This window comes from Neoarius graeffei, chromosome 17 (assembly GCF_027579695.1).
Source record: "Neoarius graeffei isolate fNeoGra1 chromosome 17, fNeoGra1.pri, whole genome shotgun sequence".
NCBI classification, from domain to species: domain Eukaryota; kingdom Metazoa; phylum Chordata; class Actinopteri; order Siluriformes; family Ariidae; genus Neoarius; species Neoarius graeffei.
The window spans coordinates 56,866,366-56,884,482 of record NC_083585.1 but is presented as its reverse complement, the minus strand read 5'-3'; the positions used below and the strand labels follow the sequence as shown (position 1 = coordinate 56,884,482).

At 42.5% G+C, this 18,117-nt stretch overlaps 1 protein-coding gene across 1 annotated transcript in view; it reads right to left on the bottom strand.

Moving 5' to 3' along the window:
- nlk2 (nemo-like kinase, type 2) overlaps positions 1-18,117 on the bottom strand; it is a 269,767-nt gene that overhangs the window by 146,793 nt on the left and 104,857 nt on the right. Inside the window, exons 2-3 of the mRNA XM_060897765.1 lie at positions 11,091-11,220; positions 9,653-9,708 (exon numbers count right to left, since the gene is read on the bottom strand). Of these exons, the coding sequence (XP_060753748.1) occupies positions 9,653-9,708; positions 11,091-11,220 (186 nt within the window). The remainder of the gene's footprint in view (positions 1-9,652; positions 9,709-11,090; positions 11,221-18,117) is intronic.

Here is an 18,117-nt window from a genome sequence, read left to right as displayed (position 1 = left end):
GAAAGTAAACAGATTCGCATTTTTTTTCCTGATGCTTCTGAAACATCTTCCCTCACGTCCTACAAAACTGGATCCGTCAACAAAAGTAAAATACAACAAACATAACCAGAAGGTCGAGGACGTAGTGTCTGACGTGGCCGGTCATCAAAACAACCGTGACGACCAAAACATCACACACAACTGAAATGTGAGAGTGCGAGATTGAACCGACGTCCACGACTAACTCTTTACAACAGGAACATCAACAGACGACTAAGTTCTGTTCCCCAAAACATCGATCAGAACTGAAATCGCATGATAAATGAGAGAGGAGATACAATTCTCATCAGAAGAAAATGTGTTAAGTTGAACTAATTACTAATTTGTCAGCTAAAAATTGACAATATAATGGCCGAGTGTAGTGCAGAAGGTCGAGTTCTTTCAAATAAAACAATCAGAACAGAAATCCACTGAGAACGGAGGGAGGGGACACGATTAAACTGAAGATAAACAAAGTGTTCACAACAAACAAACGACCAAGTTTTGTCCCCTGAGGGAAGAGCGACCCAAAACATCCATCAGAACTGAAATCGGGTGAGAACTGCGAGAGAAGATTCTCATTGCAATTCTAATAAGAAGTCCCAAGACTCATTAAGGTGACCTAATTAGCAGTTCGTTAGCAAAAATTTGACAAAACAATGACCAAGTGTTGTGCAGAAGGTCAAGTTCTTTCAAACAAAAAAACAATCAGAACTCCATTGAGAACACGATTTAACTGAACATGAACAAAGGTGTCAGATCATGGAATCCAGGGACACATGTCGGCCCGGGGGCATTTTGAGTTATTGCCAGATTCAGAAAGTACAGTTTCTAAGCTTTCCAATGATGCCTTCCATGTGGAGATCTGACAATATTTGAAGAATGTGTGGCCTTTTGCATACCTCTTAAAACAGGAAAGGGAGAAAATCGCCCTCAAATGCCCCTTTTCCACCAAATCAGTTCCAGGGCTGGTTCGGGGCCAGTGCTGGTGCTGGTTCACAACTCGTTCAACTTGCGAGCCAGCTGAGAACCAGTTTGCTTTTCCATAGCTCACGGTGCTAAGCGGAGCCACGTCATTACGTCGCTGTATACGTCATTACGTCGCTGTATACGTCAGTTACGGCGCTACGTTTGCATAAACCTTGGCGTGAATATCGAAGCAAAAACAACACGGAAGAAGCAGCAGCGGCAACAACAACAATAATAATAATGGATGACTTCGCGTTTGTACAGCTGCTGCTTCTCGTCGCTTAAAAATGGCGATCTTTTGCGGTCTTGTTATTGTTGTTGGTCTTAACAACTCCGCCCACCGCTGACGTAAGCGGTTCTTTCCTCTGGCCCAGCAGAGAGTTGGTGCTAGCCTGGAACCGTTTTTTCTGGCCCCAGAGCCAGTTATTTGTCAGTGGAAACAGAAAACCCGGTTCCAAACTAAGCACTGGCCCCGAACCAGCCCTGGAACTGCTTTGGTGGAAAAGGGGCATGTTTCCACTGACAAAGAACTGGCTCTGGGGCCAGAAAAACCGGTTCCAGGCTAGCACCAACTCTCTGCTGGGCCAGAGGAAAGAACTGCTTACGTCAGCGGGGGTGGGGGGGCGGAGTTGTTAAGACCAACAACAACAACAAGACCGCAAAAGATCGCTATTTTTAAGCGACGAGAAGCAGCAGCTGTACAAACGCGAAGTCGTCCATTATTATTTTTATTGTTGTTGCTTCTGCTTCTTCCGTGTTGTTTTTGCTTCGATATTCGCGCCAAGGTTTATGTAAACGTAGCAACGTAACTGACGTATACAGCGACGTAACTGATGTATACAGCGATGTAATGACGTGGCTCCACTTAGCACCGCGAGCTATGGAAAAGCAAACTGGTTCTCAGCTGGCTCGCAAGTTGAACGAGTTGTGAACCAGCACCAGCACTGGCCCCGAACCAGCCCTGGAACTGATTTGGTGGAAAAGGGGTAAAAGTTTTCCTTCTCAGTTCCTCTGGGTGCAGGGCGGGCACATAATGCTGCTCATCTGCATGACATTAAGGAAAGCCCTACCCCCTACTAGCTAGCACGATGCTACTTTCATGTAAACAAAGATCACCACGTCAATTTTCCTTCCATGCAAAGTATGCCCAACACAATTATGAAGTACAAAAATAAGTCCTAAAGTATACTTTAACGTTTTGTGGTTGAAAAATTACTCACACCGTAAGAAAGAAAGATAGCACGATGATAACAACTAACACAACGCTAGTTTCATGTAACCAAACCACAACACTCTCCGTTACATGCAAAAATAACCACACAGCCTTAGATTAATAAACTTACCCCATCAGAAAGAGAAACGGCGCCTTGCACACACCAATGCCTCCGATGGAATGTGTAGTCCTAGAACACTTCCTTTTGGTTGCGTTTTTTTTGCTAGAAATGGTTATCTCTGATGTAACTACCGTGCGTCTGTTTGCTTCGTGGTGTTTCAGCTCCTCTGCGCTCTGTTTAGCTTGCTCATTCCATAGTGAAATTACATGCCTGTATGCAGCTTAAGTAGCCACGAGCTCAGCTCGTATCATACAGCTGATTGGCGAAAAAAAAAACCCAAAAGACTTAGGCTACATCCACACGACAACGGCAACGAGATTTTTTTTTTTTAACTATCGCGTCCACATGGGCAACGGATCAGTAAAATATCAGGTTCATATGGCAACGCAATGCTTGCTGAAAACGATGCAATACACATGCCACACCTCTACGTGCGCTGTAAGACGGTCCCATCGGAGACACCAGAACAATAGAAGTAGGAGACGCATGCGCATAAACCCCTTCTTCTGTAGCATCAGCCACATAAAGTTTTGATTATAGTCAGTAGCGTAAAATAGTATCTCTTGTCTAAGACACTTATTTATATTTCATATTAAAACGTCTATGTAAATTAATACATAGAAAGCCTGGCCAGGCGCTGAACGTTCTTCTGCCTTCACTTTAAGAGAAATTCAGGGCGAGCATGAGCCTAGGTTCTTCCCGGTCACTGTCACACGCGCACACCTTCTCACTCCCTGTCCTATGGCTATAGTCCCTTTAAATCACGTGCTCGTTTTTTGAATGGAGACGCAGAAAGAGGAATGAACGGGGGTAGATGGAGAGAGAGAGGAATGAACGGGGGTAGATGGAAGCCGGTACGCCAACATTCTGATATCCTCCAGAATTCTTTAATGGTCCGGAATAAATCGAATGCTACACGTTGATGGATTACTTTGTTCTTCTACGCCCTTTTTGAGGAATGTATTGTCGGACTTAAACCAACATCTGAAGAGGTGAGATCGCTCTTTTTTTTCCCTATTTTTGCTGGCGGTATTGTCATGTGGTTGTGACGTCATCGTAAACAAATCCGTTCTACTCATCCAGACGACTTTGCAATGGCGCCGTTGCCAGATTTTTTCACTCTGGAACCCATTCTCAAAAGATTTCGTTTTGGGGCACCCAAAACGCTAATGCCATGTGGACGCCAGGCCGAAACGATAAACAATTTTATCAGATTAACCTGAATCCGTTGCCGTGTGGACAGGGCCTTAAATCGTCACGTGAATGGCCCATATGGTAATTTACCCACACCCCCCAGCAGGCTACAGTCCTGACAAAAATGAGACGATTTGCAACAAAAAATGTATGCTTTTCCAACAAAACAATCTATTATCTGAAATATACTGATTGCATTCTTCAAGATCTCAACTTGCACATTATGGAAAAAAACGAAAATCACAAATTTCGAAAAAAAAAAGCTTCTTTTGCGATTTTCTCGGATTCGTTTCGGCCGACATGCGTCCCTGGATTCCGTGAAGCGACACCACAAACAAACAAGTTTTGTTCCTCAAGTGAAGATCGACCCAAAACATCAATCAGAACTGGAATCGGATGAGAAATCAGAGAGGAGATACAATTCTAGTGAGAGGCCTGGAAAAGTCGTTAATTTGGCCTAATTAGTAGCCCGTTAGCCAAAAATTTGACAAAACAACGACCAAGTTTTGTGCGGAGTGATGAGTTCTTTCAAACAAAACAATCAGAACGGAAATCAGTGGAGAACTGACGGAGGAGATACGATTTAACTGATGATGCATGGACAGATGGATGGATGACAGACGCCACGCCATGGCGACAGCTCATCGGCCTCATGGACAAAGAAGCTAAAAAAGGAACGCTGGCTAAACTCCTCTTCTCTTTAATTAAAAAAAAATGTTAGCCAATCAGAGGTACTGGTTATGACAGGCACAAATAACCGGACATTTACAGTAAACGTTCTCCTTCAAGATCCCTGAAAACCAGCTCAACATGATGACTGGCTGCAGGTTGATGAAACAGATTTAAAACAGCCCAGACCTTGGGAATGCTGAAGATCAGGAAAATAAAGAAGAAGCCCGGACGTTCACTCAAGATGTGCAGGAAGGAGAAGATGGAGAAAGCTTGGATCTGGATCTGCTTGTACTCCAGGATGGAGGTTTGATAAATGAGAGAGATAAGTGCTGATGCGGGCGGGAGACCACCAGCACGCAGCCTCGGCTCAGGATTTCCCGCGTACGCTCACAGCCGTACAGTATCAGCCTTGAATCAGGAGCAGCACGGGTTCTGAAGGACAGTGTCTCGCTGAGGTCTACGTTCCCAAGGTTCTCCATTAACGACCCTCATTACTCAGCTATACTAAGGAGGAAGCTTTAAGGCCAGGCCACAGATCAGCGCTGCCACTTTAACTGGATCAACTCCGGCACAAAGCCCAGCTCTAAAAACAGCACAATGCGGCCCTGATACACAGATGCCTACCCCAAATTTTGAATTTCAGTATTCTTGAAAACATTTTTCAGTATTTTGGAATGACTCTCAGTAACATTAATTTATGCGCATTTCCATTATAAAGAGGTGTATATACCAATATGTTTAACATTTAAATGATTAAAAAGAACTGTTTTGTGTGAATTGAATAAACAAAACGCGAGCAGCCATCTCAACTGAATTTCCACTCAACAAATTTCTACAGCATACAATATCTCACATTTTTATAAATACAATAGTGTTCCCTGTTTGCAGACATTACGGTTGACTACCAATCATTGGTATTGAATGGAACTCATCAAAAGTATTATATTATATTGCCTGGCAAAATGTTCTACCTGTTAACGGATTCTAATAAAATTTTAAATAATTCTTATTTCATGCCAAAGAGAGTCCGACATTGTTATCTTAATGTCCCAATATATAAATACTTCAGCATAATGCTTCAGAAGAGACACTGAATAAAATGACATTTATAATTGTATTTAAAACAGTGGAATGATCAATTTTTTGCCACAATCCCAACAGCACTAATCATAAAATTCTGTTTTTGATCAGACTACATGTACATTTGCACTTGCAACACTGAAAAGACTTTGAATTAAAGAAGTACAGCCAGTGTTTGATATTTCAAGTAGTTCTAGAATTTTAGAACCCGCTATTGATGAAAATGTAGTATAAGGGTATATATTCAATGTATGCAAATTAAAAATAAAACATTTCCCCATCAAAGGGGTGTATTTGAGCGACAAAACCGAGCTTCTGGGAAGCATTTCCTGGAAATCCCAGTCAGGAGTCACGTGACCGATGACGTAGTAAATTGACCAGGATGGCAGCATCCAGTATAAACACAAGCGAAATGAGTGAATCAGACAGCGATTATTCAGACGAAATTGCGTCTGAAGACGAAAGTGAATCGTGTTCCGGTCGAGGTGAGTCGATGCACAACATTTTTTCTACTAAATCAGAGGTCTGGGCCGAAATGTGCGTCGTGATCGGCAGTATATTTGGGGCGAACCGATGGCGTTCAAGCGGCCTTTCCAACAACACGGAAATGACTGCAGCTGTCAAAGTCTGCTTTGTGTGCGTTCGGAGCTTGGGGAGAAGAAAAACGCGGGCCTGAATGGGGACAGTCACGGCTGTATCGTAGAAGTGCAAAGCAGGAACTCGTCCAGGGATCGTCTAGTTCTTGTTTAGTTAAAGAACCCTTTAATTGTCCTAAAGGTTCGGGAAGCTCGTTCAAAGCGCGCCTCAAGATTCTCCCATGGACTATAAAACCACTTTTCCCTTTACACTCACCAGCATAAATATGTGCACTAGCCTTCAACTAGCACCAGTCTGCCCTCGTCCGCTTTACTTGCCGGTTCCACTCAGCGAGATCGTATCCATTATTCTGATCAGGATCAGGGAACTGATGCAGAGATACTCCGTCTTCGTTGGTTTTAGAACAGCTGTACGCGACACACTTTTTTACCATCGTATACAGTGGAAATAATCCGTAGATCCGCGAATTGTCACTCACAGTCACAGTATGTACAGGAAGTGAGCTGTCTAGCTTGTCAATTTACTACGTCATCGGTCACGTGATCGCGGCGCGATGTTTTGTTCGTGGGCTATCGCAGAAAATCCTCTATAAAATCTCATCTCATCTCATCTCATTATCTCTAGCCGCTTTATCCTTCTACAGGGTCGCAGGCAAGCTGGAGCCTATCCCAGCTGACTACGGGCGAAAGGCGGGGTACACCCTGGACAAGTCGCCAGGTCATCACAGGGCTGACACATAGACACAGACAACCATTCACACTCACATTCACACCTACGCTCAATTTAGAGTCACCAGTTAACCTAACCTGCATGTCTTTGGACTGTGGGGGAAACCGGAGCACCCGGAGGAAACCCACGCGGACACGGGGAGAACATGCAAACTCCGCACAGAAAGGCCCTCGCCGGCCACGGGGCTCGAACCCAGGACCTTTTTGTTGTGAGGCGACAGCGCTAACCACTACACCACCGTGCCGCCCCCTCTATAAAATCATTACGGATACACATTTTTTAGTGACTTTTTTTGTAATATACTACAAATATTAGTATTCATCGTTACATGCAAAGGCGATTTTCAAATTCTAAAACTACTTTCAGTGAATAAAAATCAGACATGTAAAAAGAAACTGAATAAGTTTAACTCACATTTCATGGCACTAATCGGCAAGTTCAACTCCAAGCACAGGTCAACCATCACCGCTTCAGCACGCGTCACGTTCCGTGTCTTTTCATCCACAGATTTCGTAAAAAACTGCTGGATACCCCCAGATTTACTTTCCGCCTGACTCGCCATTTCAGCATACTCCATATGTTTTTTTTTTTGTAGTTGACATGCCGCGTGCAGTCATCGCGACCACCACGAGTGATGTTAATGTCAGTTCTACACAGTTTGCAGTGCGCGTGTCCATTGCCCTTTTGACTGGGTGTAACGCACGGCCGTTCTACCGTATCGAAAATAGCGCGAACAAATGTGCAGAATCTGCGCATGTCACGCACAGCATGTGTGGTTGTCGTAAAAATAAATAGCCTAGCCGTGAATCGCGCATGGATTGAAAACGTCGCTTGGACATTTAAAAACAACTCACTGGAATTTTTTAAGACTTTATAATAATTCCGTACAGAATAACACTGGGGCGGCACGGTGGTGTAGTGGTTAGCGCTGTCGCCTCACAGCAAGAAGGTCCTGGGTTCGAGCCCCGGGGCTGGCGAGGGCCTTTCTGTGCGGAGTTTGCATGTTCTCCCCGTGTCCGCGTGGGTTTCCTCCGGGTGCTCCGGTTTCCCCCACAGTCCAAAGACATGCAGGTTAGGTTAACTGGTGACTCTAAATTGAGCGTAGGTGTGAATGTGAGTGTGAATGGTTGTCTGTGTCTATGTGTCAGCCCTGTGATGACCTGGCGACTTGTCCAGGGTGTACCCCGCCTTTCGCCCGTAGTCAGCTGGGATAGGCTCTAGCTCGCCTGCGACCCTGTAGAACAGGATAAAGCGGCTAGAGATAATGAGATGAGATGAGAATAACACTGTTTGCCGTAACATCGTATTTACGTAACTTTTCCGTACAAAATACGGCCAATCCGTACTAGTAGGCATCTCTGCTGATATCCACATTCACTGGGTTTTGAGAAACGGAACGTTTTTATTTTTATTTCTTTGCAAATTCAATCAATAAAAACTTCACACGAAACGTCCAACAAAATAATTTCCGCTTGGAATGTAAACAGTTCAGATGATCAGGTTCGATGCCCCAACTGATAATCACATCATCAGTTTTTCTTTGGCAGATCAGACACAAGGTACGCCACCACTCTTGGCGGAGCGGTTGGAGGTTAGGCGCCTTGCTCAAGGGCGCTTAAGCCAATCCTGCTACGGTAATCTAGGGAATTGAACCAGCAACCTTTTAGTCCCAAAGCTGTTTCTCTAACCATTAGGCCATGGCTTCCCCTAACCATGTAAACAAACCGGCGAAATGACGGGAATAATTTGTGAAAAATGCTCTAATAATAATAATAATTTTTGAAAAAAAAAGATACATTCTTACCATCAAATACTTTCATTCCATATTTTGTCACTGTTTTTTTGTATTTTTGGGGGGTTTTCTTTTCGAGTAGAGTTTTATTTCGTCCTCGGTTGGTTCCGGAACACGCTCCGCCACCATAATTTGTTTTTCTCTACTCACGGTATATGAGCTGATATCCTAGTAGTCGCTAATCAGAGCACATGATTGCTCATATCCAGTGAAGGTGGATAGAATAAAACTTGATATACAGTACGCTGATATGACACTATTTCCACACACCGGACACTTTAATAGGAACTTGTTCTTGATTCTAAGATCCCTGGTCTTGGTTGCAGGACTGGAACCCAACACGTTGTGTCTTCTGCTGTTGCATGCTGAGATGTTTTTCTGCTCACCACGGTTGTAAAGAGTGATTATATGAGTTACTATAGCCTTCCTGGCAAAAAAGCTCGACCCAATCTGTCCATTTTCTGATCTCCGACCCTCTCTTATTAACAAGGTGTTTGCTTACTTTCCATTCTAGACACACACCAGGACAGACGTGCGTGGTCTGTCTCCGGTCCGTCTCTCGGCTCAGACGCTGGAAGTGTTGGAGTCGGTTAAACCGCAGTGAACGCCACACAGCAGCACACGGATGAACGCATCATCTCCACGGCTCTGAGCCGAGAGAATGTCAGCACTGGAATATCTCTCGCGGGGAATGTGCTGGCAGGAACGCACACGACCTGAGCAGATTCAGACGGGCTGGAAGAGAACCAACAACCAAACGACTGACGATGCACACCAAGCAGGCGTAAAAAAGCCCAAACTCAGTCATAAAGCGACACTAAAGACAGGAAGTCGTTATTCTAATGAAAGACTGTACAACAGGCCGAGAGGTGTTCATACAAAACTATCTCCGCTCAGCAAAACAGAGAAACTGTACTACGGAGAAAAGTATAATCTCTGGCAAATTGCTGCAGCATTAGAGGAATAAAACGCTCCGGAACATCCAGCTATAGGAAAATAATCAATGTTGTGCTTCTTCGCACCGCTGTCACTGATTATTTTCCTAGAAAAGCACACCGTTTTATTCCTGACTTACATATCGACCAAGAGAACAGAGATAACTATCCATGTTGCTGTTGCTGTTGTTCTGACATGTAATCAGTAAATAAAACCAACACTAACACTGTACAAAACGCACTGAAAGTGAAAGCACTGAGATCTGACTGAACACCAGCCAGGAGAGACTCTGATCACTGCTCACAGTGCCTGCTACGCCGGGGCAGGATACATTTCCTCAAAGTAGTCAATGTGAGGAGGCTGCAGGATGTCCAGAGCTGACAGGACCTGAGAGAGAGAGAGAGAGAGAGAGAGAGAGAGAGAGAGAACAAGTCCGCAGGGTCATCAATAGCAGTGACGATGATGAGCACAGACACTGACACTAACCTTCACATGACATCAGCCGGGGCGAGAGCTCACACACACACACACACACACACACACACACACACTGAGCTCACCGAGACAGCTGAGGGAAGGAAGGAAGGAAAGAAAGAAAGAAAATAGAATGTGAGCAAGAAAGAACAGAAAGAAAAAATAAATAAATAAAGAAAGAAAGAAAGAAAGAAAGAAAGAAAGTGAGCAAGCAAGCAAGAAAGAAAGAAAAATGAATGTGAGTAAGCAAGAAGGAAAGAAAAAGAAAACAGAAAAAGAAAAAAGGAAGGAAAGAGAGAAAGTAAGCAAGCAAGAAAGAAAAAAGGAGAAAGAAAGAAAAGAAAGGCAAGCAAGAAGAAAAAGAAAGAAAGAAAGAAAGAAAGAAAGAAAGATGAATGTGAGCAAGCAAGAAGGAAAGAAAAAGAAAGAACAGAAAAAAATAAATTAAGAAGGAAAGAGAGAAAGCAAGCAAGCAAGTGAGCAAGAAAGAAATACAAGCAAGCAAGCAAGAAGGAAAGAAAGAAAAAGAGGGAAAGAAAAGAGAAAAAGAAAAATGAATGTGAGCAAGCAAGAAGGAAAGAAAAAGAACAGAAAAAGAAAGAAAAAATAAAGGAAGGAAGAGAGAAAGTAAGTGAGGAAGAAAGAAAGAAAGAAAGAAAGAAAGAAAGAAAGAAAGAAAGAAAGAAATGCAAGCAAGCAAGAAGGAAAGAAAACAGAAGGAAAGAAAAGAGAAAAAGAAAGAAATGTAAGCAAGAAAGAAGAAAAAAGAAAGTGAGCAAGCGAGCAAGCAAGAAAGAAAGAAATACAAGCAAGCAAGAAGGAAAAAAGAGAAAAAGAAAGAAATGTAAGCAAGCAAGCAAGAAAGAAAGAAAGAAAGAAAGAAAGAAAGGCAAGCAAACAAGAAAAAAGAAAGAAAAAAGAAAGTGAGCAAGCAAGAAGGAAAGAAAGAAAAACAGCAAAAAGAAGGAAAGAGAGAAAGCGAGCAAGCAAGAAAGAAGGAAAGAAAAAGAAAGAAATATAAGCAAGCAAGAAAGAAAAGAAAACGAATGAAAGAAAGACACAAACAAAAACATACAAACAGCGCGCGCACACACACACACACACACCACAGCGCGTACACACACACACACACACCACAGCACGTACACACACACACACACACACACCACAGCGCGTACACACACACACACACACACACACACCCACACACCCACACACACACCACAGCGCATGCACACACACACACACACACACAGGTGTGAGTTTAGTGTCGCTGAGAGTGTGAGTGAACTCACGTTGTCGTGTTTGAAGAAGCAGAGCATTTTCAGCTCGCGGAAGACCCTCTTACAGGAGACGAGGTTCTGGAAGACGTTGGGCATCTTTTTGAGGGCCACACGTTTACCGTCGCGGGGGTCCGTCACAGACCTGAGCGAGAGGACGAGAACAGAAAAGAGAACGGTGAGAAACTGAGAGCAGATGAGAGACAATTCTTCCAGAGTGAAGCCCAGATGGACTTTACTGCTCTCTCCAGCCACGTCTGAGGTTTTCATTTGATTAGCAGTTCGTCTGATCCGCCGTCGGACCGCGAGCAGCCCGACACACTGATCCTCAACACGAACAAATAGAGGCATCATCTCTCAGCTTCACTCACGGCTCTGACAGGGAGCTAAAGGTCATCTCGGCACAAATGAGACTTCCCCAGAGCTCTTCATTTCAGCTACTAAAGCACTGATCCAATTCTGAGAGCTGGAGCCTTTCTTTCTTTCTTTCTTTTTTGTTTACATCATTCAATTTTTCAAATTTGTGTGCAAGCAGAGACGCGCAGGGTCCAAGCAGGGTTTGCGAATAAAAGAATAAAAATGTTCATGTTCACAAATCAAGTGATTTTGTGCGAGCAGTGTAATAAAGTCCATACCTAGCGACAGAACACATATTTTCAGAAGAATCAAACACCTTCCAACTTTTGCGTCAGAAAAAGTAAAAAGAAAACCGCAATGACAAAAAAGAGGCGCTGTTTAGATCATTTTACCGACTCAAAAAAAAGAATAATGCTAATTTCATTTATTCTCATTTGTAGTCACCATCTTGCTTTGCTTATTTGCATAAAATCAATCTCTGTTCAACTTGCCTCGCCCACTTCATGTTTTGTTTCAGGTGAGACCGCAGTTTTAGCTTACAACCCCGATTCCAAAAAAGTTGGGACAAAGTACAAATTGTAAATAAAAACGGAATGCAATAATTTACAAATCTCAAAAACTGATATTGTATTCACAATAGAACATAGACAACATATCAAATGTCAAAAGTGAGACATTTTGAAATTTCATGCCAAATATTGGCTCATTTGAAATTTCATGACAGCAACACATCTCAAAAAAGTTGGGACAGGGGCAATAAGAGGCTGGAAAAGTTAAAGGTACAAAAAAGGAACAGCTGGAGGACCAAATTGCAACTCATTAGGTCAATTGGCAATAGGTCATTAACATGACTGGGTATAAAAAGAGCATCTTGGAGTGGCAGCGGCTCTCAGAAGTAAAGATGGGAAGAGGATCACCAATCCCCCTAATTCTGCGCCGACAAATAGTGGAGCAATATCAGAAAGGAGTTTGACAGTGTAAAATTGCAAAGAGTTTGAACATATCATCATCTACAGTGCATAATATCATCAAAAGATTCAGAGAATCTGGAAGAATCTCTGTGCGTAAGGGTCAAGGCCAGAAAACCATACTGGGTGCCCGTGATCTTCGGGCCCTTAGACGGCACTGCATCACATACAGGCATGCTTCTGTATTGGAAATCACAAAATGGGCTCAGGAATATTTCCAGAGAACATTATCTGTGAACACAATTCACCGTGCCATCCACCGTTGCCAGCTAAAACTCTATAGTTCAAAGAAGAAGCCGCATCTAAACATGATGCAGAAGCGCAGACGTCTTCTCTGGGCCAAGGCTCATTTAAAATGGACTGTGGCAAAGTGGAAAACTGTTCTGTGGTCAGACGAATCAAAATTTGAAGTTCTTTATGGAAATCAGGGACGCCGTGTCATTCGGACTAAAGAGGAGAAGGACGACCCGAGTTGTTATCAGCGCTCAGTTCAGAAGCCTGCACCTCTGATGGTATGGGGTTGCATTAGTGCGTGTGGCATGGGCAGCTTACACATCTGGAAAGACACCATCAATGCTGAAAGGTATATCCAGGTTCTAGAGCAACATATGCTCCCATCCAGATGACGTCTCTTTCAGGGAAGACCTTGCATTTTCCAACATGACAATGCCAAACCACATACTGCATCAATTACAGCATTGTGGCTGCGTAGAAGAAGGGTCCGGGTACTGAACTGGCCAGCCTGCAGTCCAGATCTTTCACCCATAGAAAACATTTGGCGCATCATAAAACGGAAGATACGACAAAAAAGACCGAAGACAGCTGAGCAACTAGAATCCTACATTAGACAAGAATGGGTTAACATTCCTATCCCTAAACTTGAGCAACTTGTCTCCTCAGTCCCCAGACGTTTACAGACTGTTGTAAAGAGAAAAGGGGATGTCTCACAGTGGGAAACATGGTCTTGTCCCAACTTTTTTGAGATGTGTTGTTGCCATGAAGTTTAAAATCACCTAATTTTTCTCTTTAAATGATGCATTTTCTCAGTTTAAACATTTGATATGTCATCTATGTTCTATTCTGAATAAAATATGGAATTTTGAAACTTCCACATCATTGCATTCCGTTTTTATTTACAATTTGTACTTTGTCCCAACTTTTTTGGAATCGGGGTTGTAAAAAAAAAAAAAGGTTTGTGCTGAATGACAAGCAGCAGATAATCTTGTTTAAAATAAAGACGGTACATCACGCCAGTCATACGGAAAAAATAAAAAATAAAACAAATCCCAACAGATGCTACTTTCAGGACAATCACGCCGCCGCTACACTCCATCATAAATCCTCAGAAGGCTAATTTTTGGAGCATGTAGCGTCACGTCCCAGCGCACCTCATCACAGGCGTTATGGAACATCGCAAGCTACGGTACAAACAATCCTCAGGTTCCTTCCTGCTGCTAATCTGAGTCTCCAGCCGAGAGCAATGAAGTCCTGTATCCGCCGTGATGCCACACACGCGACAGCTCCACGCTAACAGCAACTCTGACAACATCAGCTGTCTGATATTTCAGATCCGTCCACGAGACCGTGAAGCTCAGAAAGCCAGAATCCAAGCCACAGAAATAACAGCTTTAGTGATGAAAAGTCATCGCAGTGGGATGTTAAAGAGCTGAATGAAGAAAAACTAATTATACCCGAGCGTGGATGCGGCCTTGAGTGTGGTTTCTTTTTTTTTTTCACTTTCTTTTCACAACATTTTTGACGGTTAAAGGCCTGTGAACAGAACAGAACACTGCAAAACTCAAATCTTACGCCAAAACATCTGACCCATGGAGATATTTGTCTGGTCTTCGACAACAGGTTATCAGATTGCTGTTAATCACGAGCTTTAATATTAATAGCTATTAGTATCAATACAGAGGTGATTATAGGAAAATGCGTGCTGTGATTGGTCGAGAAATTCAGACTATTTCTCGATAATCGCCTCGAGCGACTCAGCAAAATGACGTCTGATCACTTCGTCACTGTAAGTGAGGAAGGATTACAAATTATGAAGGAGAATTCTGTTCCTAAAACAATTATCCACCACAGGCTCAGTGAATATCGGTGCTCGACTTCGTCTCCGTTATTTTTCAGAGCTAATATTATTTTAAACAATTTCTAGGTATTTTAGCAAAGTAAGAGTTTGGATTTTGTTCAAACAAACAAAGAAATGCAAACTGTCTTGCTCCCTTGGCAAATAATTTTGATTATTTATTTCTCAAAAGACTCTTATTCTATCCACATTCACTGGATATGAACAATCGCGCGCTCTGATTGGCTACTCGACTACTACGATATCAGCTCATATACCGTGAGTAGAGAAAAACAAAATGGCCGAGCGTGTTGCTGAACCAACCGAGGATGAAATAAAAACTACTCGAAAACAAAACCCCCAAAAATACAAAAAAAAACGCAACAAAATATGAAATGAAAGTATTTGATGGTAAGAATGTCTCTTTTTTTATTTTTCAAGAATTATTATTATTATATTTAATTATTATTATTATTATTATTACTGAGCCTTTTTTTTTTTCCGTTTCCGGTTGAGTGTACATCGTGCGCGTTCTGGCTGCCGCGTCTCACCGGAGCTTTTTTTTTTAAATTTCTTTTTCTATTTTTTTTTTGTGTTTGTGTAGTTTGATGTTTGTTTGAGTGTTTTGTCCACCGGTTGTGGTGTAGCTCCAGACCCAGTTTTGGGCGTCGGTTCCCTCCAGGCCTTGGTTCGCCGTGGGCGATGCCTGTGCTCCCAGCTGTGGACTGCAGTGAGCTCGTTGCTCATTTTACATCATGGTTGTCCAGCGCTCTGTGCTTTAACACTTGGCGTGGTGTTCCGAGCGATGTTGCTTGGTGGTGTCGCAGCAGCTGTGCAGTCGGTTTGGGACACACCAGCGCTTTGAGTGGCGGAGCTTCTGTGCTCGCTTTGTGGATCCATGTCGTGATGTTCTGAGCGATGTTGCTGACGGCGTCGCGGCGGCGGTGCTGGAGATGTGGGACTTGTTTTCGTGCGCCTTTTGGTGGGACTGTGGCTGCTACACCACGGGAATTACATCCTGACCCCTACTTGGTGGACTTTTTACCTTTTATTTTTATTTATTTTTTTCTTATTATATATATATTTTTTTTCTTTGTCTACTATTATAAAGTGTCCTTGGGTTTCTTGAAAGGCACTATATAAATTTAACTTTTTATTATCATCGCATTTTTCACAAATTGCTCCTGTCATTTCGCCGGTTTGTTTACATTCTCAGCAGAAATTATTTTGTCGAACGTTTTGTATAAAAAGTTATTTATTTATCGAATTTGCAAAAAATTAAAATAAAAAAGCTCTTCTTCTCAAAATCCAGTGAATGTGGATAGAATAAAACAGTTATTCCGATCAATTTCCTCATACTCGGTGCTACGCGCCTCGTCAGCTATCAGCCCATGTACGCAGGGCTCTACGTTAACTTTGAGACATGGCTGCCCATTCGGGCAACCATTTGTAGAAATCTGGTTGCCCGAATTCAGAACATGGTTGCCCAAATATTACATATTATTTTTTTATTTATTATTCAACCTTCTCAGACACTGTCTGTATCAACAAGCATTGACACTAGCGCCCTGTGCGAGTAATGCGGTAATTAGTCATGTAGTGAAGGACATACCAATAGACAGTCCCCCCAGGATTCCGCGGGCCTTTTTTGTGATTGTTGCGGGCTAAAATGTCTGATGTCGCGGGGGGGGGTTCCAAAAACTTGCGATGAAAGTTGCGGTGTTTTTTAGGGTTTTGTTGCGATTGGATTGCGGGAGGAAGTGAAAGTTGCGAGAAATTGTTGCGATTTTCTCTTTTTGTGATTAAAATTGAGTGATATGTTAAATATTAAGTCATTCCTGAAAAACTATTGATTAAAAAAAACAAAGACACTGAGAAATGGTCCTATAAACAACTTTACCAATATAAAAGATTACCAGGACTACAAAAATGCAGAAAAATAGGCTTTACTTATCCAAATGCACCTGTTGGTTCAAAAGTTAAAGTGCAGAGAACCTCACAGCACAACATGAAGTTACCTTAAAATATAATATAAATGCCTCAGCTTTCATGTAAGAAAAAAAACTATTAATACTAGTACTGTGTGCAGGCAGTCTCTCCTGAAGACTAAATTAAACAATAATTATAAACTAATAAAATAAATGGCTCAGGCTTCATAGAAGAAAAAAACAATTTGAACAGAATCTCACAGTATGATGCTGAAGCTGCCTAAACAATGGAAAATAAAATATCATTTTGGCAAAAATGTGGGCATCCATTAATTTATTGTATTAAGCAAAAAAATAATGTAAAGTGCACACAGTCCTTCACTGTAAACATAATACACTTTCAGTAACAGAATTTAAGCCTACATAAACACTGACTCGCACATGCAGTGTTGCCAGATACTGCTGACGTTTTCCAGCCCAAAATATGTTCAAAATCCGCCAAAATGCACTTAAAACCGCCCAATCTGGCAACACTGCGCACATGCTGCTTCTCTTGAACGTATACACGGAAGTAAGGCGGAAGGTAGTTTGTCAACGTCACCTCAAGACGACGCCAACTATTGGTCAAATTTGCGGGAAAGTTGCGGTGATTGGATATAATTGCAACACCGCCCTGAATTCGAGGATTGGTTGAATTTGGGTTGAAGTTGCAAATCTCAACATCGCGAAATCCTGGAGGGTCTGAATAAAACACTGAATATGCACTACGCGATAATTATTAGCAATGGGAAACTGCATTGCGAGCCCGCGATGTGCAAATGTGAATTCCGCTAGTTGTTGAACATCCCGTAATTGTCTTTCCGAGTCAAACAATCGCAAATTGTGATGGAATTTCATCATAATATGAATGAATAAACATCGTTTTTCACGTAAGTTGATATATTTGGGTAGTTGCCCGATCGGGCAAGCATTTGTGAGAGTCTGGTTGTCCGAATCTATTGAATGGTTGCCCCGGGCAATCGGGCTACTGTTAATGTCGAGCCCTGAGTACAACTCGATTTCGTGGAATAACTGTTAAATATGCAGTGGCTCCCAAACAAGTTCCCTTACACTGAAAGTCAAAATTAATTGCTGGTCAGTTAGTAGGATATTTCAAAGAAATTCAAATCTTAAAACATGCTGTTTGCATAAGTATTCGAACACCCCGGGGTCCGGAAGTTCCGTATGAAAAGGCGTTTTCGGACCAAACAGTTCTGTTTGAGAGGAACTGCATACCTTCAAAGGCTTTTTATCTGTTTGCCTTTGCACTGCCATTAGGAACGCTGAAGTGGTGTTAGCCGGCTTGCTAGCGTAACTTTAACAGGAAATGCTTGCGAAGATTTTTAGATGTATCAAAACTGCAGTCAATAAAGTCTGGACTTCACCATCAGGCCATTTATTTTGCAAATGCTAAAAGCTGTTGTTTACACAACTAAAGCTTTACATGGAATTTTCAAAATGGCGGTTGCTGGTGCTGCACTGGCTCGTGTTCGACCAATCAACATACATTTACATTGCTCACGGTTCCTCTTGCACTGGGAGAGAACCTACCCTGGAGAACTGTAATCTTTCTAAGTTCCTGCAGTGAGGACGCACACAAAAAATGAAAACTTCCTCCAACAGTTCTAAGAACTGTGAAAAAATTCCTCTGGTCTGAAAGAGCCTCATGATATTGTCTT